This window comes from Seriola dumerili, unplaced genomic scaffold (assembly GCF_002260705.1).
Source record: "Seriola dumerili isolate Sdu_G_001 unplaced genomic scaffold, Sdu_1.0 BDQW01001389.1, whole genome shotgun sequence".
NCBI lineage: Eukaryota > Metazoa > Chordata > Actinopteri > Carangiformes > Carangidae > Seriola > Seriola dumerili.
Window position 1 is genome coordinate 37,440 of NW_019175644.1, and position 27,616 is coordinate 65,055.

Below are 27,616 nucleotides of genomic sequence, written 5' to 3' on the forward strand. Positions count from 1 at the left end.
GCCCGCGCCCCCCCCCCCGGCACAGGGATTGCGCCCAGCAAGCAGAGCTAGCAGCCCGGCGGCCCGCCCGCGCCCCCCCCCCCGGCACAGGGATTGCGCCCAGCAAGCAGAGCTAGCAGCCCGGCGGCCCGCCCGCGCCCCCCCCCCCGGCACAGGGATTGCGCCCAGCAAGCAGAGCTAGCAGCCCGGCGGCCCGCCCGCGCCCCCCCCCCCGGCACAGGGATTGCGCCCAGCAAGCAGAGCTAGCAGCCCGGCGGCCCGCCCGCGCCCCCCCCCCCGGCACAGGGATTGCGCCCAGCAAGCAGAGCTAGCAGCCCGGCGGCCCGCCCGCGCCCCCCCCCCCGGCACAGGGATTGCGCCCAGCAAGCAGAGCTAGCAGCCCGGCGGCCCGCCCGCGCCCCCCCCCCCGGCACAGGGATTGCGCCCAGCAAGCAGAGCTAGCAGCCCGGCGGCCCGCCCGCGCCCCCCCCCCCGGCACAGGGATTGCGCCCAGCAAGCAGAGCTAGCAGCCCGGCGGCCCGCCCGCGCCCCCCCCCCCGGCACAGGGATTGCGCCCAGCAAGCAGAGCTAGCAGCCCGGCGGCCCGCCCGCGCCCCCCCCCCCGGCACAGGGATTGCGCCCAGCAAGCAGAGCTAGCAGCCCGGCGGCCCGCCCGCGCCCCCCCCCCCGGCACAGGGATTGCGCCCAGCAAGCAGAGCTAGCAGCCCGGCGGCCCGCCCGCGCCCCCCCCCCCGGCACAGGGATTGCGCCCAGCAAGCAGAGCTAGCAGCCCGGCGGCCCGCCCGCGCCCCCCCCCCCGGCACAGGGATTGCGCCCAGCAAGCAGAGCTAGCAGCCCGGCGGCCCGCCCGCGCCCCCCCCCCCGGCACAGGGATTGCGCCCAGCAAGCAGAGCTAGCCCGCCGGCGGCCCCTCCGGCATTACCATCAGTTTGTGTTGTTATTTTCTATAAAATAAATGGAGTATCTGTGGTACTTCAAATAAACACATGTGAAGACTTTTTATTACTTTTTTTTGCAAATCAACAGGTGGTGCCACAGCCAAACGAAGGGCAGCTACAACAAATTATCATTGTAATCTCCACAATAATACTGGTTGTCACCCTGGCCCATATCATTTCCTGTTATAGACTAACCTCGGCCCCCCATCTCAGAAAGGAAAGTTGATGTGGCCCCCACTGAAAAAAGTTTGGGGACCGCTGGTGTAGACTGTAGAGTGCCATGTGTCATCTTTTACCTGACAGCAAGGTGCTTCACCTGAAGAGTGCAGCTTTGCTTAAGTAAGGGAGTAACAAGGTGATGCAATAAGTCTGAACAAAAAGCTTTCTATGAATAAATATAACAAAGCATGATGAAGCAACAGTTATGCAAACAGAAAAAAGTCAAATCCTTAAGACGAGACTTCAAGATTATCAGACTACTTTATGGAGACTTTAAAGCTTTCTTTCTCTCTTTAGCGCACCATTGTCATGATCAGGAGATCAACATCAACTATGATAAAAACCTTTTTTCTGCTGACTTCTGTGTGATATTGGACAGATGTTCTTTGCACATTTTTCTACCCTAACCATTGCTCAGAACAATAAATCATTCCACTTAACCGATGAGCACAATTGCACATCATCAGCATAACAACAAAACAAGGCAGCTGTCAACCTCTTCTCTGAATCTGTGAGCCATCATACCATACACTTAGTCTTCAAGTGTATGCTATAATTCCAGTTTAATGCCAACATCAATGTGCTAACATGCTAACATGTTGGTGTAAGCAGGTGTAATGTTTATCATATCTGCTATTTTAGTATAGTGTGTTAGCATGATAACATTTGCTAAATAGCGCAAAACACAGTGTGACAGGAAAAAATATTAGTTTTGCAGATATTTGGTCATAAAATAAAGTAGGCTACTGGACAAATTAAATTTCATGGCAATCCATCCATTATTTGTTGAGACATTTCTTAAAACCCACAAGTATCAAGCTTGTGGTGGCTACAGAGGAAACGTTAGGGGATCATCGATGTCAGTAAGTTTCATCATCTGGGGACCCTGGATGCCTTTGCAAGACTTAATGGCAATCCATCCAGTGGGTGTTGAGAAATTGCAGCCTGGACAAAGAGGCGGTCTAGTCAAACAGACCAACATTTCCATCCCTAGATCTACGCTACTCTTTCTAGAAAGTGTACTGCTCCAAGAATTGAACCTTACATGTGGCATAAACCCAGAGATAAGAAGTCCATGCCCCAATCTACAGTATCAAATATGATACCACAATATACAGTTTTGAATTCTGTACCAAGCAACATCAACACTAAGCTGGCATCTGCATCTTTATTTGACAGGACGCTGGTTCCTCCACTATCCATAGTGAAATAAATGCAAACAAATTCAAAATATATAAACACAACAGACATTATTATAGAGGCCTCCGGTGGGAATTAAAATCTAAATTCACACAGTGTTTTCAAGTAATCCCTCTTAATCTAGAATTTTCCCAACAAATTTGCAACCATGTGTCATTTTATTGAAACCACGGTCAGTTTCAATAACCCATGCACACATTCTGCAAACACAAGGTTGGTTTCCCAAAGTGAGTAACCATTGTACTTCCACACCAACCTTTCAACTCTTTTATTAATTTGTTCTTCAAACAAACTATTCACAAAACATGTCCCGAATGTACAGACTTATGAGATTGTATGTTGTTGTTGAGCAGTAAGAAATACAATGGACAACTCAGTGGAACACTTGCATCTTGATAACGCGTTCATTTGCAAGAGTAATAAGAGTATTACGTCAGATAACTGCCTGATTAATTTCAGACAGTTATCTGAAATTAATCAACTTCCTTCCAGCTAATAATAATTGAGTTTTCACCCAGGCCATGGTGTAATCAAAGATAAGATGTGATATTAGAAGCTAAAGTAACATATGGGTCTGAATGAAAACAGAGTAAAACAGGTTAAGCAGATATAATGGCAAAAATTAATTAATTAATTATTTCTCCTTCCCCTGGGACAAATTTGATGTTTAATTTCACTGTCAACCTGTCAATCATACACAGTACAATAACATTTCTGCAGCTCTGTGGACTGCTGATTTTGCAGGCAGAAGGTGAAATGAGGTCATAACTGAACGACAATAACCACAAGTGGCAAATATGGAGATCCTCGTTGATAATGAAACTGAAAGATGTACCATGCAAACAAGACTTAATTTTCTCCTCATTAAACATGAGTGTATTGAACAATTCTCCACATACAACAGCCTCATCTTACTCCTGCTGTTTCGGATACTCAGTGGCCAAGTCCCTGCCTGTTCGTCAGATTCTTTGTACTGGACATTCCTGGGTTGCCTCTGCCCTTTCACAAGAAAATGGCCCTGCATAACAAGGAATTGGGTCAGGTGTGGTGGTTTGTCACAGACTAATGGCCCCCTGGGTCCATGTCTGCCATTTTGATGTGACCCGTGTGTGGTCTGTTTTTACTGCCCCCAGCTCCTTTTACTGTGGCTCTGTCTCCCCCTGGGTCCGTCCTTGGCACTAAGAATAAACCACTGGGTGTTGACAGGCTGTTGGCTTGTGTCTTACTGTGATGCTGCACTGTATTGACTGGTTGATGTGCACTGCCATCCTCCACCTGCTGTACCACTAGACTGGTGGGCTCTGATGGCTTCAGCTGGCTCTGTGGTACAGACACTAGTAGGATTTGTGTAGGCTGACCAATTGTTGCCTGTCTCTTGGTGTCACCACTTGGTGTCAGTCAACTCTCTGTGCATACTGGCTAGTATAGTTGTTGTGTGGTGGTCATTCTGTTTGACACGTCTGTGTGATGGCGGTCAGTCAGGCTTGTAACTGGGAGTACGTTATGTCAGAGCTTATGTAAAATAGAACAGCGGCTATCCATTGCAACCTTAGTTCTATGGCTACAGGTGCTGCTTCCTGTAGCCATTGAACTCAGGTTACAGGCCAGTTCTCATCATCTGTTTACCTATGAGAAAAAGGCTAAGAAAAGAAATGAGAAAAGGTCTCCCTAGTAGTGTCAATGCATCATTTATGTTAATACTTTTTTGGATTGTGAATCTTTCAGTTTTGACTATTGAGCTTTTTGATTATAGAATTACCATAGTGATGTGTCGAGTTGAAATGGTCATTTGAGGGGTGGACAAAATATTAGAAACACTTCAATATAATCCAATACAATTCAGCAACACAACAGTGTTGTGTATTGTGGCTGGCTGGAGCACAGATACAGTATCAGCAACAAAATGTGTCTCGGCAATGACTATAATAGCTCGAAATAAATCTAGGCAGGGTTGTTGGTCCTTTACTGTATATTAATGCAGAGAGTAATTCCGTCATGACTAAATATTTATTTCTACCACTTTAAGTGTTTGCAGTGCCCTGGAGGCAAAGTGAGACTAATCAATCCCAATTTAATGCTTAAATGCATTTTAAATCGATTTTAGCTAGCGCCAAATTCAACAAAGATCATGTCCACATCACCCTAAGTTCTGTCAATTCATAACATGCAAAAATCTCATTAGCATCCGTATGACTGATAGGGACGCAATGCCCCACGGCACACAATGATGATTGAAAAGGAAGGCACTGAGGGGAAGCATCCTTGTCTTGTGTCAATTACAATTCAAGCACAAATCCACTAACGTGAGTTAGAGGTTTCACGAACACACATTAAGTGTCCATATTTACATAAGAGATGCCAAGGGAGTGTCATGGTTGTTGAGCAAAGGAGAAAAAAAAATGAAATCGGGAAAGTCAAAGAGAGAGAGGATAACTGTGTGTGTGATGAGGCAAAATGGGAAAGGAAGCAAAAAGGGAAAGGGAATGCAGAAAGCCCTTGGCCCCCTGCCTGCAATCTGCAATCTGCTGATGGCGAGGCTCGTGACGAGGAGGTGCACAGCGTCCATTTTTAGCGATGAGGTCATCTTTAATTAACAAAACAAAGAGAGTCAGCTGTGTCACTCCAATCTGTTATCTGCACCCATGCTCAAGGACACCGTTTATCTCCATATAATTCAATCTCTTTGAATGAGGGCTTATCGACGCATTGGAGGGGCATTCTTGGTCTCAACCAATAATGGAGCTGTTACATAAACAGGGGAGGGGGATACCACTGACCCTGATCGCAGAAGAAAGGGGGACATGAGGGAAGTAGTGAGGTATGTGGAGGTATGAGGTATGTGACAGAAGAGGAGAGTAAAGCAGAGGAAGATCCGCATGTCATGCCATAACAATAATCCGGCTGCGTGAGCTGGGAGGAGGAAACTGGAACTAAAATAAGGGCAAAGATCAAATGGCTAATCTGTTTCTCAGTCCAACAGTGCCTGTATGAGGTGACATCACTGCTGTGTAACCCTCAGTGCTGGTGCTGTCTGCGTCCCTCTTCCTCTCCTCTACATTGTGATCTCTCTTTCCTCTCCTTGTGTCTTTTCTGCCCGCTTTTTTTCCCCCCTCTGTTCTTCTCACTTTTCCACATTTTCATACAATCTCTTCTCACTTTCTTGTTCTTGCCAACCCTTGTAATTTTCCTGCTCTGCCGTGCCCTCAGTTGTTCTTCATGTCACAAAATCAGGTGTCATACAGCGGTGACGCAACACACACACAAAGAGAGAGAGAGAGAGAGAGAGAGAGAGAGACAGAGAGAGAGAGAGGAGAGAGAGAGAGAGAGATACTCACAGGTTTTTAATTAGCGCCAAGTGTGTGCATTTGTGTGAGAGTTGTGGGAAGCACAGTGCTACGCTGATGAGCGCTTTCACAAAAAAGTGTCACCTCAGCATAACTGTGATTTAAGGACAAGCCACCCAAATTAGCAGCTGACGAGACAATAGAGGGATTGTAAAAATGGGATGATGGAACCCAGAAGCTTTCTGAATGCGGCCAATCGGGGGGTACTTTTGGTTAAGCCCTTTATTAGACAAATTTCATTACATTTTTTGGCACATTCCATTTTTTTTTCCTGGGAACTCCCAGTGAGACACACAGGAAACAGAGCTGAAGGATGTCTGACATTATAGCGTAGGTAAGCCACTAATTATTTCCATGCAGTCAAAACACAGTCTTGCATCCTTTTGCATGAGAATCTGCAGTTGCAACCATGTCATAAGGTGTTCACCCAGTTTCAAAGTAGATGTCTTTAATGGTGGCGGTTGATTATCTGGCTTTGGCACCTTAGATGACTAAAATTGAAACAAAACCAGGTGATTTCCTTACTATTGGTCCAGTCACAGGGTTGTATTTGTAATTTGAAGCACAGGTGAAAAGGACATGCCCTTAATGTCAATACAGTATCATTTAAACAACTTACTGTTGCTAATTTTTTGTTGCTTCGTCACTTATTTTGGCTGTTCCAGGTACTAAAGCTACCTCCAGAGATTTTTTTTTTTTTTTTTTTAGCATTTATCCATTCTAATGCTGTTATCAGATGTCTGTAATTGTCAATATCTTCTTACGTATCACAGCTGCTTTGACCTATTGCTGTGGAGGAATGCTGAGCCCCACACTAATGCATCAGCACTGCCTATCTAACTGGCTTCTCTGTGAATGCTGCCTCTGCCTTGGTGTGCCATCTAGAGGCCTGCATGAGGCCCAGTGAAGTGGATCACTCATCTGAGCATATCCATCACTGATGGGACTGAAATCATAGTGGGGGGGAGAAAAGGCTTGTAAAATTAACTGCACAAGGCTTCATGGCCATTAAGGTAGGAATGAACAGTCTGAATTACAAGATTGAGCATAATAAAACTCCATAAGTTATTAAATGTTAATAACAATAATGAAATAAATAAGAATGAATAAAAGGAGACTGAATGGGGGACGAAGTAGTGGCAATACATGACGTGTAGATATTCCCTTTTCCTGAACTAGCATAAAATTAAAACCATTGTAGTTAATGAACTGTTTTGATCTATTATTTAATTTGTAGATTACTGTGGCAATAACAAAATTGCCATCAAAGCTAGTACAAACCTTTTATTTGACATTATTTAGATGCTTTCCAAATGTGCCCACTAATACTTTACTAAAAAAACAATACATAACACAATACACAATTAAATACTGTTTGCAGATATAATTTCCAGAATATTATGCTTCACGCTGTACAGCTGGTCACTCAGTCGAATCATATGTGCAAGCAGTCGTACCACCAGCAGGGTTTCATTTGACTTTTGCTCCGTATCTTGAAATACGAGCGGTAAGCAGACAGGGAGGATGGGGGATAAAACAGAGTTATATGTTTTTGCCAATTGTTTAAACACCACTGACGATCAAGGTTTCCTATAAATATAGTTGTTTCTCGAAGTCATTGCCCTCTAACTGGCTCTACGAGCTTAGGTACTGTTCGTTGCCACCAAGATTTACATTTGAACTTGCCTGCCAATCAGGATGAGTTATCACGTTTGGAGACTGCACGGTAGCCATTAAAACTTCCCTATACGTCTGCTTTTTTCTTTTCAGCACTTGAATACATGCTATTCAGACAATTAACTTCAATCTGGGACGACCTCATCCTCACCCATGCTTCATCTCAGTGAGTCAGTGCCCCTCTTTCCTTACTGGCCTTATCGGTAAAGGTGTTCCCTCTCTGTGTACTCCATCTGTACATCTGGCACGAGCAGTGTTCGGACTTCTTCTGCACTAACCTTGGGACCTGACTCTTGGCAGTAACGACCGTGTCTCCAATACCCTCATTACCACTGTTAGTTTTCGTGACAAAGACAGGGTGACGGTTGTGATTTAAACACCCTCTGGTAGAAGACACTATTGTTGACTCCCGGTGGCTGGAAACTTTGAAGCACTTGCTGATATGCCATCTTGAACACACAGCCTTGGCTAGCTAACAGCAGGTGTTTTTTTTTTTCTTCTGCTATGGCAAAGTTTTTGAGCACTAACTTCCCCAAACTACACGACGGCCTCATTGCACTCTCTCCCTCTTTTAGTGGCTTTTTTTTTTTTTTTTTTATGCAGACTGATGACTGTTTAATGTCACAGTGTCCCCACCTTCAACTTTGCTGCAAGGATGGGTCGATTGTTCTGGGCTGAGATGATCACAGCCTCTCCGTGGACCTACCCTGGATGTCATGGTCATGATGTGTCTTACCGGGTGAGACCCCTTTGCAGTCTGCCCCCTGCCTTCATTAAATTCATGGTTGTCGGTGCGTTGATTATTGCTGACCGTGTATGGCTTAAGTCGGAGGTTGGTGTGTTGGATTCCACCTGGGGCCTCTGCATTGAGAAATGATTAAGTGAGTGTGCAACAGTACCTGAGTTTCTTCAAAGATCAGCATGAGTGGTTGGCAACATCCCTATGATGTACAGGTTAAGATTGAGGGCTGCTTCCGTGTTATCACAGTCAGTCAAGTAGAGTGGGCTCCTACTGGTATGAATGGGTTGCCTTAGTGACACTGTCTCAGTATTGTGGCAGGGCTGTCCTCTATGCGTTTTGAGCTTCTTAGAAGATGCAGTTTATATGCAACCAAATATATAACAGTTTATGAATTGCAGGCCCAGTTCTATGACTACAGTATAGGTGGAATTTTCTAACCTGTCAACCTTGTGCTTCTTGGTCAGTTTGGATTAATGGATGGAGAAGTCATTAGACTGACTGTTTATTATCCTGGGTAACAAAAAATGGATAGGATGTCCTGATTGACTGGAGGGGTGGTAAAATACCTGCTTTACTTTTGCTCATAGAACTACGGTTACATTTCATAACCCACATTTTAAAATACCTACTTGGATCCCCCAGTAAAGCTCACATGGAGGAGGTCAAGGGTCAGAAAAGAAAAAAAAACTTCCCAGCTTCTATAGGATCCGGATGAATAGCAGCATTTCTAGTGATGAAATGGGGGAGGGGGGGGGGGGTTCCCAGCGATAGCAGAGTTCAGGAGGTAACAAAGTTGATCAGAGCCACACCAGGCCCTGTCTGCTCACATTCCTGGAAGAGGACTTTACTGTGTGGAAATGGGAGGCTTTCAAGGATAGAGGGAAGCGGTATCTGCTACTGACATGTGATTTTCTTTTTTTCTTCAAGTGCCAGCAAGCCGACAACCTCTTGTGATTAACTGCTAATGTGAACACTAAGACCAACTCTGGTGTATGTCAGGGTAATTGTGAGAGCACACATTACAAGTCAATACTGAAGCACTGGAGCCTGTTGATACTTTGTGTGCACTTTAGGTTTTTACTATTTGACAATGACAGCTGTAAAATATCGCTGAAATAGCCGTGGAAAACAACACCAACAGAACTGCTTCTTGGTTGGTCTCCGGGTTTTTCTGTTAGGTCAATGAATCATGACACATGAAATGGAACACATAATAACCATCTGTAAAAAAAAAAAAGCCAACAATTGAGGATGTTTCAGGTGTTGCATATTGTCATAGATTCCCTCTCCCATGCTTTGCAACCATGCATATATGGGTCCAGACCTGGGCGACGGTGGGGATACTGCGGCGTGCCAGTAGAGCATGGTGTCCATATAAACAACAAGATATATGAACTAAGGGCTCAGCTGCTCTCCTTGCACATCAAAGCAGCAAAGTCTATCTCCAAGTCACTGTTGACCTCAGAGGGAAGATTTGTGAGGGACCAGGGAGAAACCTTCAAGAATAGATGACTTTTTTTTTTTTTTTTTCCCCAAACAGCACTGATAGGTGGGGTGATCTAAGGGGATTGGAGACAGGGGTCTTGTTGTTGATGGTTTGTACAGATGTGAGAGAAACGGGTGATGCTACAAAATGACCTGATCCCTCTCTAAAGCCCTCCTGCTACAAAAAAGTAGGGACAAAGACAGGTAAGAGAGAAGGAATGGTGAGAGATGTCAACGAAGGATGTAAAGAGTGAAAAATGTAACCTTGTGGTGCTTGGTTTCAGGGGCCATGTGAGGGAGGTTAGAAGCCATGTTAGTGGAAACAGTTGAAAAAGAAGCACAATAATATCCAAACATGAAACTCGTCTTTATTATCTCGTTTTATTTGGTTACCTGTTTTTACTTTTAGGACGCAATTTTTAAAATGCAAACCATCCGGCTGTTTGTGTGCATAATGTTGTCCTGTCTGTGTTTACAGCCAAACATGGAGCTGTCCTCATTTGAGATGATGACGGCAGAAAATGTCACTCTAATTTAATGAATGGTGATGAATTTGCGCTTAGAGTCAGACGTAAGCCGGAGTAGACTGAACAAGTAATTGACAAATTGCAGGGAGAGGCCTAGGCGGTATGAGACCCAGCCAGCCAGCCAGCGAGCTAACATCATTGATCCTTAAACTGTCCGGCATCATGATGGAGGGCTCATAACTTCCAAACAACACACATGAGTTCGCCACTCAGCATTGATACCCACTACCAGAAAATGTGCATCCCCCTGTAGTATGTTATGTTATGAACAGAGGTGTGACATCATCTCTAGAATTTACATCAAGCAAGAGTGAGTCACATTAGTAACATTTATGGATCTTAGCCTGGAAGAAGATACCATTCACAGTCAAGGACTCTATGATTGCATCCTGATTCATGCAGGAAGCTGTTGCGAGTGAAAAACCAGATCCAAAAGAGTGGCACATTACATCATTTGATTCAGCTTATTAACATGGATAAAACTGCCACCCTGCTTGTGGATAAACTCTTTTGGAGGTTTTATAAAGCAACTTACCCCCATGAATCCCCACTGAGGTGTTGAATTACTCTTAATCTGTTGATGTTGCTGGGAAGTTTTTAAAGTTCAATCGAATAAGCAAGGATTCATTCATGTTATTTGGATATATGTTTGGATGTCATTAAAAGTAGATTTTTTTTCCATTTCATATGTCCATGTAAAAATATATAATCAAATAATTAAATTATCATTAAAATATGTAGACACAACCTGGATTTATAACACATCTGTAATCTATTTTTCAATCAGACTGCTTGGAAAGAATAACAGCAGGTAGCACACAGTGTTTTCCTAGCGAGTCAGATCTCTGGAATCAAGTCACTCTTGCAATTATAGAAGCCAAATCTGTGGAAACCTTGAAGCTGAAAAAAAGACCTATTTATTCTTATTGTCATATGACTGACCTTAAAAATGTCTAGCTCAGGAGGGATACAGTCTCTTCTCCTTTCCTAGTCTAGACAGCACTGACATAGAAACATGGCTTTGGGAACCTAGTGAGGGCTGCATCCAAGTGTCTGCATCTCTACGCTCTCTGTCTGCCATCTGTATGAGTGTGCACATGGCTAAATGTGTGTGCTCTGAGTGTGTGACTCATGCTCAGCGTGGCTGAGTGTTTGTGTGTGGCTGTCTGTTTATCTTTCCTCTCTCTCAGACACCAGCCCGAAGCAATGTTTCAACTTGGCAATGGATGCGGATGCAGCCTCAGCTTCTGTGGATGCCGGCGCCGGCTGAATCCCTTCCCCTGGATGCAGGTGCTGCCCTCACTACTGACGATGTTGGCGACAGCCTTAGTCCCATCTCTCCACAACACCATGTTTATCCGTGTCTCATCTGCCTTCTGCTTCCAGTGGCACTGTCATTATAACTGTCCTTTATATATACTTTTTTTGTCCCAGCTCACACACTCAGTTGTCAGTTTATTAGGAACACCTAGCTAAACCTACTGCTTTCCAATCCAACGGTCCTGTAATAAATCTTCCCTTCACGAAGGTTATGATGTTCAGTTTTTGTTGAAACTGTCTCAAAGACGTGTTGGTTCAACTATATGATCATTTTAGAGGCTGTAGTTTGTGATGATGTTGAATTGCAGTACGTTATGTTGACAGGTGTTCCTATTATTTTGTCCAACCCACTGAAGTCAAAGTGGGTTGGCTAAACAGCAGAAACATCTCACTGTATTATGCAATACAATTCAACAGCAGCACAAACTACAGCCTCCTAAATGCTCATATAGTACAGACTCAACACATCATTAACACAGTTTCAACAAAGACTGAACCCGTCATGAAGGAGGATTCACGGCAGGATTGTTACATTAGACTGCATTAGTTTTAACTAGATGTTCCTAATAAACAATGAGAAAACTGAATGCATTGCAGCCTGAGCATCACTTTTTGACTGTGTCTGCCCAAAGATTTCCTTTTTTTGTTTTTAGTTCCTTTCTCATTTTTTTTCTCTCTATGTACATTTGTTGTGCTGTTTTTTTCAGTACGACAGTTGAGTTTGTGATTGATACTGGGTTAGTCAAATATTCCATATCCAGGTCTGAAGAAAATGTTGTTTGCATGTATATCCAAAAGGTATTGTGATTAGCTTTCACTACTGATGAAACTGCCCTGACCCTTTTATTTTTTTTATTTTTTTTTCCAGTTGTGACATTAAACTGAGGGCAATTCAGAATAGCTTGGTCAAACTCTGCAATATGATCTCATAAAAACCTGAGTGGTACGATATTTGTGCTTCACTTGCACTTATCTGACTACAAAACTGCAAAAAGTCTTGTTTTCCATAATATTCCCACTTTAACACTTTAAAATTGAATCTGAACACCTCACACTGCCCTACAGTGCCAACTATCAGCCTTGACTAAGCTTTGGATCAAGATTTTTCCCCTACGATGGTCTAGATTGTTGAATATGGTTTACTGTAAATCAGCCGAATAATCCTTTAGTGTGTACCCGCCCTTAGATGTTGGAGAAGGAGGCTTGACGGCAAGCTCACTGGTTCAAATCATCACACAGTCTTGGAAAATATGAACAGGGAAAATGAAGGAGAAACACTTGCTTTCCAGAAAACCACCAAGATGCCCTCGAGCAAAGTATTTATCCCCAAACTGCTCCATTAGAGCTGCTCAGTGGCCAATGGCAGAAGACTGGTTTCACTGGCAGCTTCCACAGGGGAATGTGTGTGTGTGTGTGTGTGTGTGTGTGTGTGTGTGTGTGTGTGTGTGTGTGTGTGTGTGTGTGTGTGTGTATCTGTCTGTGAAAGTCAACAGGAGCACTGCTGAGAAAAAAAAAAGCACTGAGGAATGACTGAGCCTGAGAGCATGAGATGCATGTTACTTTAGGTGAGCAGGGCACATGGATAAACTGGATGTCTGATTTATCTGAGCTTTTGGCTTCATTACAAGAACTCCCATTTTCCTAGAAAGTGCCTCTGAGATGGTCCTTAAATAAGAAGCCAGCAGTGGGCGAAGGGAGTACAAATCCAATAATTTCAAAATAAGTCGGAGTAAGTGTGAGAAAACGATACTTCTCAAACACTACGCCTTCTTATTTGCTGAGTCCAGAGAACAAGATCTCATCATTTTAAGAGGCTGCTATTATTTCATAAATCTACCCCGGCGATGCCTTCCAAGTTTGTATCAGCAATCTTGATCCCCGCATTTTGGAGAACAATGGAGTTTTTGAGTAGCTACAGTTTTCAGTACTTGCAGTGGAAGATGGCGCTACCCAGATGCGTACCTATAAAGTTCATAATGGTGAACTGAGAGAGAACCTATAGCCTGCCGGTGTTCCCTGCCAGTTAACATTATCTATGCCACACTAAGTTTTTTACTCACTAAAGTTCTACTTCAGCTCTGTCCGGATACTTGAAAGAAAGTTGACAGAGTAGAGAAGACAGACATGACTCACAGGTAGAGATAAAGAGTGACAGACATAAAGGGAAGAGAAAAAGACAAAAGACAAAAGTGGAAGACAATGACTTCTGATCCGTATATTATACTGTCTGTTATGACATGATTTATAGTGGTGACTGGCACATAGCAGGGTGAGTCACCCACACCATCTGCCCCTTCCTACCTCACCTCTGCCAGCACGCCTGTGTCTAGCTGTCTGTACCCTCTCCTCTCTCGCCGGTGCCTAGGCTTCATCAGCACTCCTCCCAGGGGTGATGGATGGCCTGTCCATACCTCCCAATGACTAAAGCCAGTTTCACCCAGACCACCTCATTTCTCCAATATTATTAAATTCCTATCACCCTTCCTCTGATTCACCCCGGCCCCCTCGTCACAACCATGACTACTTTCCCCTAGCCCCTTCGGCACAATGGTCAGCAGCACCATTTACGGCGCCTGATAAATTGCCCTGCGTCATTATTCCCCCCATCCTCAACCGAAGCTCCTCCTTCTGTTCTGTCTCTAGACCACAACTTCAACCTCATTTCCCACAATTGCAACTTAACTCTTCCCTTTTTGAGTCTTCCCATCAACTCATCTAAAGTCTTCCTTCTTTTATATATCTGTAGCATTTAACTATCCTTTCTGCTCTCATCATCATCCCGTCATTGACCCGAAGCATGGCTCATCGTTGATTTCTCTCTTTTTGCAGAATGTGAGCGCAGTCGACGATGTAATTTTCCTTTTATTTGCGAAACTTTCCCCGAAACTCAGCTGGACAGGAGGCCATCACAGGATTAACCCAATTTAGACAATTTTAGAGCCTCAAATCCACCTAATTTCCACATCTGTGGACAGTAGAGGGGAAACCGACATGAATCCAGTGGAACACGCAAAATCCACATAGAAAGTGATGATCATCAGGAACTGGACCAGTGATGATAAACACTGCCAACCAAAAGAGCTGATGAAACTACCAAAATAAATCACATACAGATATGATCCTCCATCTCAGTGCTGGTTAAACACCAGCACTAAATAAACTACATTCACAAAACTTGCCAAAATTGTAATCTAGATATTAGGTAATTAAGGAAAAAGTTCCAAACTCATTAAAGAAAATATACCTTTATAAAACTGTCAGATGAATTTCAAGCTACCAGACAAGCTGACTCCATCCTAGCATAGTATTTGAGTCTATACAGTTACAAAGAGTAAATCAACTCAGGTTTTGGATTTCGTTTTTCTACCTGTGTATATCTCCGCCTCCGAGGGGTCCTCCACTCGTTTATGCTGGATGATGTAGTCGGACACCTTGCAGCCAATCAGAGGCTCCACATCCATCCACTCCAGGGCCACCATTGTGCTTGAGGGCTCCAGGTAAGGGGCTAAGCGCAAACTAATCAGAGAGAAGGACAACACAGATGGGACAAAGTTTAAGATATGGAAAACAGCAGCTTCGAACAAAACAACATTCCGATGCCACCTGTTCTCCAGCAGTGTTCCCTGTGCAGTCTTCCCTCTTTAATCCCTCAAAAGAGATAAAAGAGCAGTATTTCCATTTTTGCCTGCCCTCCAGCTGTGTCTGTGACAATGGCGTGAGAGAGGTAAGTTATCCCTCTTTCATAAAAAGCATGCCATTCAGTTTCATCCTCATAGACAATAAGAAGAAGTGCTGCAGGTTTTTTACAGGTCTTACACTCTGGCGCTGGTCAGAGTTGGAGATTTGGCTGCTGCAGTGACTCTTCTCTGGCCCTGTCGTGCCAGCAGGCACGGGCCCTGGGAAAGCAAGACCAAAACTCTGGTTGTGGAGCCACACCCTTTATGTCCAATTCCACAACCACAGTCCACAAACAAAACAGTCATGAAAGCACCTCAAAGTACTTGTGCAATACTTGTACAGCATAATCTCAAGTATCAATCAAATCAGGACTTTTGCTTTTTTTTTTTTTGTGAAAGATTTAAGAACAATCTCGCCACAGCTGCCAATTAACAGCTGCTGGGGAGTTTTTGAATTGTAGTTGTTCAAATCTTTATAAGAGCTTCTCATCCATGTTGGCTCAAAAGTTGAGGTTCAAAGTTCTTTCTTGATTTTGGGAACAGAATGTATTGTGACACTAAGTATTCAAGCCTCCGGGGATGGCACTGGGCTGTGAGGTGATTTTGACGTGGTGCTTTCAGTCTGTATTGCAGGAGCATGTGACACACACTGGCCCACAAATACTTTCTCCCCGTACACAATCATTACAGATGAGCAATAGATTTAGTGTCCTCAAAATGACTCGTTGTAATATCTGAATTTGATCTATTTGGTCCAATAGATCAAGAATCTTAGAATAGTAAATAAATTATCTTAATGCCCGTCATGTGTGCTATGAGCTAGCAGGAAGTCAGAGAAGAACTTTAGTAAAATAAAAAAATGAAAAATGAAATATAAAAACTTGTGACTAAATGAGGTCTGTCACATTCAGGAATCCAGCCTAAATATGTATCTTGAAGCTAAAATCTGTAATGTTTTAAATAATACATGTGTATAATATATACACCTGCATGATGGAGTGTGTCCACACCTGCTCAACTCACAAGGCCATTGCAAGTAAGATTTGTGCTGATGTCACCTTGTTGTCACCCATTACCAAAAATGAGTCACTCAAACAAATTCAAAAACACATGATACGCCGCCGTCTCTGGTGCTGTCTGAAAGTGGACAGGGGTTGAGATTTCAAATTGAATTGGTCTGGTATATAGCAACTTTGCAGCTCTGTCATCACATTTGTCTCAGCATTACCTCAACCAAGAATTGTGTTTAAAGTATAAATTTGGTTATAATTGATAATGTAGGCCGAGCCTTTGCAAATGCATCGGGTGCAAATGTCGTCAGGTCTTGGAACCCAGAATCCTCTCTTGCTGTAGACACTATATTTTATCCTTTTTAAGCTTTTATTGTTATTCTAGAGTGGTGCCAATAAGTGCTGGCATTCATTCTGGGTTGTAATATACTAATAGGCATATTTTGTTTTCATTCTTTAATTAAATGCTGTCATTGTACCCTTATCATCTGAAGCCTTGCCCTTTTTAACTTCTTGTTTCTCTTTAAAAGTTATCAGGGCAACAATATCAGGGGTGGATGACTCACAAAAACCTCAGGAGTATTGTTAGGACACCTTGAATGAAAGCATGTTCTTTTTCAGAGGGGTGTAAGGGCCGACTGACAGCTATTAGAACTTTGGGGACTGTGTTTGTGTCTACAACTTTCTCAAGTGCCTCAGGAGTCAGTAGAGACAGGTGTGTGTGTGTGTGTGTGTGTTGTGTGTGTGTGTGGTGTGGTGTGTGTGTGTGTGTGTGTGTGTGTGTGTGTGTGTGTGTGTGCATGTCCACGTGCATACATGAGTGTGCCTGTGGTGCATCAGTGCATGCATCCATGAAATCTCTCTTGTGCATGAATTCCTAGGTGTCATGGTGTCACCTCACACTTACATTGGCTGCCTGAGGGGACTGCAGTTAGGCAGGCCATCTTTGCTGAAGGCACTCAGGTCACAGCGACACCAGTTATCAATGACATCGCCCTTTCCAGCACACCAGTATGAGCTCATTGTGGCGCTCTTGAAGGCCTGTAAAGGGTAACAGGTGAGAGAAATGCAATTATCTCTTGGAACATGCGCTCCCCCGTCCATCTATGCTTACCCCACCCCCATCTCCCACCCCGCCCACCTTCTCCACCGCTGCCGTCCATATCTCAGGCACACATCCTTATACTTCTGTCCATATGATGACTTTCTACTGACTATATTCATTTCCTTTTGCCTTTCTTTCCCCTAAAGTGAACCATGAGTGCTAATGTGTCAAACCTCAGCCCCTTGAAGGGGTGAGGAGTAGCCAAATAGTCCTCACTTTACAAAAATGTCCTCTCTCAAGGTCCAGAACTCAGAATGGGTCTCACAAAGATAGAAGCACAGGCGCGCGCACACACACACACACACACACACACACACACACACACACACCCACACACACCAAGTGACCTTTTCATACCCACCGTTCCCAATTACCGGAGGGCATGAACATCTCACTAACATCGACAAGCTTACACTGTGATATCATAGACGCACTGTGATTTTTATGATGGAGATGTGAAAGCTGTGACACTCCCCACCTCCTCCATTCTATGCGTAAGTTTGTGTGTGTGTGTGTGTGTGTGTGTGTGTGTGTGTGTGTGTGTGTGGGGGTGTGTGTGTGTGTGTGTGTGTCTGTGTGTGTGTGTGTGTGTGTGTGTGTGCGTGCAGATCTGTCGGTGTCGCTGTCGGTCTGTCTGTGAAGGGGATGGAGGGGGCGGGTAGTGAGATGTTAGGAGATGACATCATCTCCTAACATCTCCTTGTGCTGCTTCATTAACGGGCGAAAGAAAAATCAAAGGCAGAAGCTCAGTCATCCTCTAAAAGGCAGCAAAATGCCAATATAACCGTCAAAGCAATAAAGTATAATGTCAGGGCTTTCCCTAAAGCCACAAGCATGATATAGAGTGAGTTCAAGGGAGTTCGCCAGCCCTCTGGCTCCCCCTCTCACACTATGGATCAATGGAGCACTCAGTTATTTATGTGCTCTAACTGGTTGGCAGCACTGCCTCATGCAGACAACTTTGGAGATGTGCTTGATCATGGTCACAAAAATAGGACACTGGAACCATGTGGAAACATTATCACTGGGTACCAGCCATCCAACAAAAAGCAGAGAGGAGCCACTCCTTTGTTCCAATACACCATGACATTCACTTATCCCAAAGCAAAGGAACTGATGAGACCACACACATCTTTAAGACAGCCGCGCACATGCAAGCGCCTGCACACGGGCACATGCAAACTCACACTCCAATTAATGATTGATTTCCACAGTTGGTCGTTTCATTTCATTGGAGAAATGCCAAGGAAGATTTCTGCAGTGTGTTGATTAGTGGAAGTGACATTTGAGATGACTTTGGGCATAGTCCTGACCAGAAAGGCGGACGGCTTGGCCAAAAAAAGAGTCAGGGTATGCACTCAGAAGCTGATGTTAGCATTTCCACAACACTGCATTGTTAGCTGTAGAGGAGGCTCAACAGACTTTCATGGGAACTGACTTCTTCCAATACCACTTGCTTTCACTCAAGGCAAAGGATCTTGAGAGTGAAAGTGACCTAAACGAGTGAGAAAAAAAGAGGACAAGGCTGGAGAGGCTGAAGCAAATAGGACAAAAACAAACAAAGGTGTCAAAAAGGAAAGACTCCCAACTCTCACAACATTCCTCACCTTACTGTGGGAGAGGATCAGGATCCATCAGCAGCCAAGGCTTTCCCATTATTTATCCTCCAATACAAGCCCCTCTAAATGAGCCTGCTGAATGAGCAGTTATTATAGGGGGGTAGGCGAGCACTGTAATCCATGGCTATATAATAACCCCTTGGAAAACCAAAAAGGGGAAAAAGGTTATTACATTTTTCCCCCCTTGCCTGAACCCATGTGGCTAACTGCTGCCAGAAAACAACAGCAGCAGGGGTCTTGCCACCTCATGTCAATGTGAAGCAGGCCACAGACAAAAGGCAACACGAAAAAACTTGGACTCAAGGTCTGTGCATGCACACAGACTAGACAAATATGAGAAATGAGAAATGACCTCCGCTGCTAGGGGCAAAAGAGAGAAAGACCACAGGACCGCCATGCGTTTACCACCACCAGATTCCTAGAAAAACCCCATATGGGTCTGCGCGCTTGATTGCATGGCTGCACATGTGAAAAATAGACAAAGCGATTACCGCCGTGTTTATGTTTGAAGAGTAATGCAAGCCAGTCTCCACTGGGTAAACAGGGAATCTAATTGTGGTTTACAGAATGAGGTGGGGGGTTAAACAGGTGTGTTTGGAGTGGTGGAGTGGGTTGGGGGAGGCTGGGGGGCACAGGAGGTAAAACAGGAATGAGGATTTAGAGAAAAGCAAGAAAAAGTGATAGTTAGCTAATGCATGTAAAGTGATGATATGTCAAGTGCGTGGTGGTGGAGACAGCAATATGTCCTGCTGTTGCAAGAAAAAAAAAAAGAACGGCTGGGGTCAGTAAGGAAAATCCTTCAGTGATTTGTGGAGACATATGGAAAGGCCCAGGAGAGAATGCTTCTGTGTTCAATGCAGTTACTAGATCAGCCACAGCTGAAAAGAGGAGGATACCCTATACTTTATTGATTAACTAAAGATCATGCATTTCCCAGAACACTATAGATCCATATACATTATGTGTTGGCGGGATAAAAGTAAGTAACAAACCTAATCTTGGTCTATGCTTCATGTTTGAAAAGCAAGTGTTTTGACAAAGACGGTCCTGCCGGAGCGTTGACTGTAACAGTGTAAGACAGTTTATGTGCAGTCACGACAGATTCGCTTTCAGGAACTGGTGATGCCCCTATGGTTACAATAACACATGGTTCTACCGTTTCACAAATATGCCACGATTCATCTGCATTGACCTTATCGATACTGAACAAATTGAGCTGAAATGTAATCACCCCCTGCTTTGAGAAGAAGACAAGATCAGTGAGCAGCGAGGCCACTGAGCATCAGCAACAGCTCCAGCCGCAAATTCCAAGCCTTGACGTCATTTGGGCCGGGCAGACTCACTGGCACCAAAATACTATTTGGACCTTTCACTTTCGTGGAAGCCTGTCGTGACTTACAAGAAGGCAAGGGAGGCCATTGTGACCTCTTTAATGTATTAATCTGTTTGTCTAGTCTAAGCTGACCATATTACTGTCTATCTTCAGAGGCTAATACATGAAAACACTGGCCAGCTGGCCCACAGTATTGATTTATAAGATGATCACCACTGGTTGTAAAGAGTCTAAGTCAGCACACACAGGACACCATCAATGGTGACCTAACTGTGCGTGTGTGTGTATGTTTGTGTGTGCGTGCGCACACGAATGCGTTTATGTGACTCTTCCAATCATTTAACGCTAATGGTGTTAACAGAGGAACCAATGGGCTGTTTCTAGGAACCTTATCAAAAGAACTTCCAGGAAAATGGACACAGGGGACAGATGGGAGGGTGGTTCACCCAGAGGTGGATGGGGGATTGCCATGTCACTGGAGAACCCTCTAATAGCAGGTATTATTTTTCAGGTGTGTCATCTCTGTCTGCTAACTTGACCTGACATTGCCAGCAATGTCAATTACACTATTGCTGTCTTATATTTTATTGTGTGTAACAAAACAGCAATCTTAGCCAACAATAACAAAGCCAACACAGAAAGGGAATAAAACACAATTATGAGCAAATAAAACTTGTTTTCAGTTATGATTTAACGACATAACAAACACTGGGATTTCTTGTTCTTTTCCTGTGTCCTTAAAGGGTTTACAAAATCTTTGATGAATCTAACAAATGTGTATATATTTGTTTTCAAGTGCTATGTTATTTTGACTAATAGTCTTAGTGAAATATAAAAAGAAAAGTTACTTGATACTTAGTGAAACCACAGCGCAAAGACTGTGGATTTCATCCATCCAAGGTATCTCTTAATGGCCAATATAAACAGGAGGAATGATTACAACATACAAAATCTTTTGCAATTTCAGATGGGCACCTGATTATTGTTTTTAGACAGCCTCTGCAAATTGCAAACCTATCCTTTAATGGCGTGATTACCAGTGCTGCCTTTGTATCATTCATCGTCAAAGCACATAGGCTAGATGAGTAACAGGGGCTTGGATCTTTCTTTCTGATTTAGTGTCACTGCAGTAAATTTGTAGCAAAAAGGACAATTCTGCACTCCTGCTGATGTAATAAGGTTTCATGGACCAAATGTTGACTACAACATAGTAGGTACAAGTCACACAGGGTCTATATGCATCTCTTTGATGACCTAAAGGAGCTTGCACTCTCCTTGGTACTGAAATGATGTCTCTGGAATCAAAACATTTTTTTTTATTTTTTAATGTGTGAATTACACTGTGTGGCAGATTATTGCCTATAGAATGGGAAAATGCTGGCTGCATGCTACTAGACACTGGGCATGCTTTGGCTTGTGTTCATGATTATGTTCACTCCACTAATAACTGGATACTGCACTGGTTAAAAAAAAAAAAGTCCCCAAAAAGCAAGCTCCTCCCACCCTTTGCGAATATATATTTTTATGCTGTGTAACGCTGCCACCTCTTTCGTTTTGGTGCAGACACATTGTTGCTCCTCGGAGCCCCTCCTGCCCCTCCTGAAAAAATTCTAGACACGCCCCTGCGAGGAGCTGCAGTAGTGCGTTATGGTGAGAGCATGACAGCGGCCGCCTGGCAAGATATAGAGCATTCTGACCCATTAAACTCACAACCAATTTGTTCAAAAGGTTTGCCATAATTCAGTCACAGCAACACGGGACATAGGACCACTGGCAAGCTCCACAGGCGTAAGCTTATTTATTTATCCACTGAGGTATTTTTCTCTGGCACTGAAACAGGGGAGTATCTGTGTGCGTGTGTGTATTTGCATGCACACTCCAGGCCTGTAAGCAAGACCACCTTAGTCGAGTCCAAGCCAATTACAAAACCAGTTCCAGTCGCATTCAAGTCAAGACCAGATTTAAAGCGAGCCAAGTCTGAGAGGGAGTAAACCTCAAACCTTTCCTTCCAAATGCAAAACATACTAACTGAGTATCTTACAGACCACTTGAGATAATGAAGTATCAACAAATTTAGCGATACATGCAACTGATGAATGCATAAGCAAGTTAACTACAGGTTTTTACAGGTGAAATTCCTTCTATTGCTAAAAAGACCCAATCTAAAATAAACCCAATAATAAAAATAATGATAATAATAATAATACTACTAATAATAATACAATGGAAGTGAATGGAAGTTTATTAGAACTTCTACCTACTGAAGAAATAGTCCCTGTTACAACAGTTGACTTATCAAAGAATTATCCAGAGTTAAACAATGCATCTGGAATAAAATATTGCAGTTATAATTTTTTAAATGTCACTTTCATTTGGATGTAGGAGGTAGATATCACAAAATCGTCAACAGTTTTAAGTGGAACTATTTGCATGGATAGATACTATAAGAGGTGAGTTTCTCTCTGTCCGGGTGCATCAACTTTAACATGTTTTTAGGAAATACCCAGATAACTATCCACCGTTGTCTGATAGGATCAGTCTTTCAGGTATTATTTTCCCCAAATCCTTAACTAGTCAATGGTAATGTCAGTACTTGGCACATGCACAAAGAAATACTTTATTCCCCATTCTCCTCTTTGACAGAGCCACACAGAGCAAGCTAAGGAGAGGGCAGACATGCCAGTCTACTTTTCTGCCATTTAGTTGTGTTTCTTTTCAGTCCTGCTAGTGGTCTTTTCAAAGAAGGGGTAATTTCACACTGTAACAAAATCCCCCTCTGGCTTAATAATGAGGAGATTGATGTGAAAGGGACATGACATGTCCTGTCAAACAGTCAGGCAGCCAGAGAGAGGCCACTGAAAGATGCAGGTAGCTGAGAGAAGAGGGAGAATAGGAGCCAAAGAAAGAGTGACAGGTCCATGTAAGTCCAGTATTGGGCAAACGCAGATGCATGCATACAAATAGGTATACACATATAAGTATGACCTAATCATAAGCTGGACAACTAAGCCTCTATTTTGATTGCATCAGTGGGTTTAAGGTAAAAAAAAAAAAAAAAAAAAGAAAGAAAAAAAGAACCTCATCTCTGGGAAAGCTTTTGCAACACGGCAGCCGTCTTTCCCGACAGACCCAGCCAAGTAGAAAGACAGTTTCAAGTAAAAGTGTGTGTGACAGAGACACACACACAAATACGAAGAGAGAGAGAGAGAGAGAGACAGAGACAGAGACAGAGAGAGAGAGAGAGAGAGAGAGAGAGAAAGAGAGAGCGAGTGGTTGTGTGTGTGGAGGAGCAGGTTGTTGTGTCGCTCGTCTCTAATGCAATATACGTATGTGCCTTTCAGACTAGCAGCAGCAGCAGTTGCGGCCAGGAGAAGAAGAGAAAAGAGAGGAAAAGAGGAGCAGAGTGATGGACTCCTCTCCCTCCCAAGAGGTCGATGACATCAATAAGAAGCTAATAATCCTGCCTCAAGCTACCTCAGAGGGGCTTGCCAGAGCGATCCACTGCAGTCTACCCCTTCTCCTCCTCCTCATACATCTCTACATCCCCAGAAGACCACGGGTTGGGCAGGGGGGAGAGAGAAGGATGGATAGTGAGGTGTTTGGAAGAGAGGGAAAAGAGACATTTTGCTCTTCCTCACGTTTAGCTATCGATGAGGCCCACTAGGGACCGTCTGCTATTGATTGTGCCTTCTTTTCATTGGGGCTGTGGTGCTTGTTATGGGTGGCACGTATAGGGGGCTTTGTGGCTTTGTTGTGTGTCTGTGTGTGATATGAGTGAGTGTGTGTGTGTGTGTGTGTGTGTGTGTGTGTTCGTGAGCGCATGTATATATATATATATATATATATGATATGTGTGTGTGTGTCTGTGGGTGTGCGTGCATGCGTGTGTGCACACATGTTTGCCTCTGGTATTGTTGTTGCCTGCAGTAATTTCAGAAGGTAAGGTAATTAGATGCTTGATTGGGGTGGGGGGTGGCGGCGTGAACCAGTCTGCTCCCTATGGCGTGTGCATGCGTGTGTGTTGGGTGTGAGTCACCTGCAAACAGCTCTGCGTTGGCTTACACACGCACAGAGGAGACATGCACCGGATGCTAGGTAGCGAGACAATGTCAAGATGAAATCCAAACAGAGCAGAATGTGGTAAACTAAATGTCAAGTGAAGCCAGAGCCCCCTTCTAAATTACCTTATGGAAAAGAAATCCGATATGATTAACTTGCACAAAGATCCAAAGACTTCTCATACAGGATGAATCATACACACAACATGTGGCCATTAAGCTGATATTACATTCAGCTGTGTATGCTTGTTTAGAAACAGACACACATACATATCTCACACATATACACACCGACTTCCCCACAAGAGGAGAAAACCATGATGTCATCGTTTTTATGCCCTCTGTATTACAGTGTTCATTTCCAGTGGACAAAGTTAGCCAACTAATGCCACCTAGAGGTGAATCGTTACAACTGCATCAGTTAGACGACAGTACACATGTACAGTATGAAAGAAGGACTATGCCACCACCGCATGGCATGACACTAGGGAGAAGTAAAATATACTGAACATTAAGCATTCACCTCCTGCACAAACAGGGCAGCCGGACATGTGTTTTAATTTGCTTCACACTGACAATAAGCGTTTGCAGACGTCGCAGCATAATCACATGCCAACTTTTATTTATTTTAATTACTGATTTTTAATAAATTGACACCGTTTACAATCATATAAACTAACCATTCATACAATGTCATGAATGAATTTAAGAGAAACCCTATTGATAACATTATGTTGATGTTCATTCCTCTTATTCAACAATACGTTTGATGTTACAATGTACTGATGAAAATTGATTCCTGGATGTGGATGTTTTTGCTCTCGGTGGGTCTGTTGATGCGTCACATCTCCTGACTTGATTCCCCAGTTATACGGTCACTTTCTCATCCTCTCTCTCTCTCTCTCTCTCTCTCCTTCACACACATGTGCAGACACACACACACAAACACATTCTTATCTTTGTCTTACTATATTTGTGGAGGCCAGTCGTTAAGATAATGCCATTCAGATAATTCCCCAGCCCTTTACCCTGATTTTAACCATCACAAGTGAAGGCCTAACCCTGACCTGAGCCTAATTCTAATCTGAACCCTAAAACTAAGTCTTAACCCTCAAACAACTCTTTGAAGGTGTGTCAGAAAGTGAGAACTAGTCAAAATCTAGTCACTTTCCCAAAATGTCCCCATACCCAAGGTATAAAACTCAAACTGGTCCTCACAATGTAGAGCTACACACGCAAACTTCCCCGTCCCCCGCATGTTGCTTTCTCACCTCTTTGGTGACGTTGTCTTGGACCAGACTGTAGAGGGGCACCACGCGGCTGACTTCCAGCAGCACAGGGATGGGGGAAGGCTGCTCTCCGCTCCTGCCGTTACCACTGCGGCCTCTCCCTGACACTCCTCCCATCATGGTCTGGTGATGGCACAGGTGGCAGCCAGCTGGACAGCTGCCCTTCTCCTCGCAGCGGATCTCCACGCCACTCACCATGTCGTCAGACAACAGCTGGCTCTTCTGCAGCGCAGACAGGTAGCTGATGAAGGGAACCGACTTCAGCTCTCGCCGCCCTCCTCCTCCGACCCCTTGGTCTGTTGCCTCTGGAGGGGTAGACAGGAAAGGAAGGGGGGATACGTGGGTATAGGTAGAAGGGGGGTGCAGGTAAAGATAAACAAAGTTAACAACAATAACATTCATTCCAGGAAGTGTGCATTCACACCACAGCTATTTATTTCACTTCCAATGCATTTTTTTTCCAAATTACAAAAGCAATCCCCTCTTCCTTAACTTTCTCTTATCTTTATTATTTCCATAAAGCAGTTTATGAGTTTTAATTTGGACTAGCAAAGAACATTCACAGTCCCTCAGTTGGATAGAGTATCCGCATCTGGATTTATTTTGCTTGCTGCCAAGGAAAAGAAGAAAAAACAACAACTAATCCCTTACTGTCATCAGCTTTCATAGACAAAGGATGAATGGGAGGGTGGAGGGAGGGGTGTCACTAGCTTCTTCTCCTGAGTGTCAATTACCACTGTTTGATGTTCTCACTGGAGTTGGGGAGGGGGGGATTCTTTCTCATCATTTCCTCTTTCAGCGAGAAAACAACACACCATGCGGAGAGAGGAGACAGCGACAGAAGCAGGGGAGGAGTAGAAACAGGAGGGAATGCTACTTGGGTGTTGAGTGATTCATTTGGAGGACACATCAGGCCACATGTTACACTGGAGCAGATCTGCCATCTGTGCTGATGTGGCAGATGTGCTTTTGTGTGTATTTGCTTTACAAGAATAGAAGAAACACATGCGAGTCTTCCAAATGAGTGATACAGGATTCTTTCTAATGACAAAAAATAAATAAAAAAGTGTATTAAAGTTGGGATTACTGGGATGATGTGCCACTGAGACATTGTGCATCATCAGTCAGTGCTACAAAATGTGGAGAAACCATAATGTGTGATTGGGGTTTAAAACACTGAATATGGGTTACACTTCAATGTAGGTTGTTAGGGTATTAGAGTAACCTGCAGATTAATGAACCTTTTTGTCCGAATGAAAATAAAAGACAAGAATAAATGTATAAAAATACAAATGTCTAAGTCACGATCACCGCCCCCCCACTCATGTAGACACACACACAGATGGATTGATCAGATTACTGATGTTTACATTATTACATAAGCGCATATAAAACACACACATACACTTACAAACCAAGAAATAACAAGGGTGAGGGTTAGACAGCAGGAAAAGCCCTTGGAATTGTTCAGAGTGTGTTAATTGAGATCAATTAGGTAATAGTTTTAATAACAGTGAAATCAAATATCCCTTAAGTATTCTTGGTGGGAAAAAGACATACAGTGCATGAACTATAAACTACCGTGTGTGCGTGTTTGCGTGAGAGACAGAGAGAAACAAGTATTAATGTGTCGAAATGTGCCAATTTCCCTTGGAGTCCTGTAACATCAACACTGTTAAATAAGTTAACCCGAGACACGAAAAGGGTGTGTAAACTTTCAACCTTTCATTTCTCAAACACATACACAAGCCAACACATGTGCTTTACCAGCGAGCATTTAACAGCTCTGAGAAAAACAGAACACAGGTGGGGATGTTTTCAAGGGCTATTTTCTAACTAATATTATCTGCAGGGGGAAAAAAATCACGGAGGTGTCACGTTGACGTGATATTTCAACCATGCAAATACTAAATACAAAAATTATCTAATTAAAGTGTATTTCGAACGAGTTTTCAATTTCAAGCCAAGTAAAAGAGAACAAAATGCCTCAATGTAACAAAAAGTTTTGTTTCTTTTTGACATTGCAAAATCACATGATTACAGATCATGTAAAACTGTTTAAAAAAAGGCCGT

General features: G+C 43.5%; 1 protein-coding gene across 2 annotated transcripts in view; it reads right to left on the reverse strand.

Moving 5' to 3' along the window:
* Positions 1 to 27,616, reverse strand: part of astn2 (astrotactin 2) — a 269,358-nt gene that overhangs the window by 27,637 nt on the left and 214,105 nt on the right. The window contains exons 17-19 of one of the 2 annotated variants that reach the window (XM_022768048.1): positions 25,526 to 25,848; positions 17,047 to 17,180; positions 14,820 to 14,968 (exon numbers count right to left, since the gene is read on the reverse strand). In XM_022768048.1, the coding sequence (XP_022623769.1) occupies positions 14,820 to 14,968; positions 17,047 to 17,180; positions 25,526 to 25,848 (606 nt within the window). The remainder of the gene's footprint in view (positions 1 to 14,819; positions 14,969 to 17,046; positions 17,181 to 25,525; positions 25,849 to 27,616) is intronic. The other variant, XM_022768049.1, reaches the window with a different exon arrangement.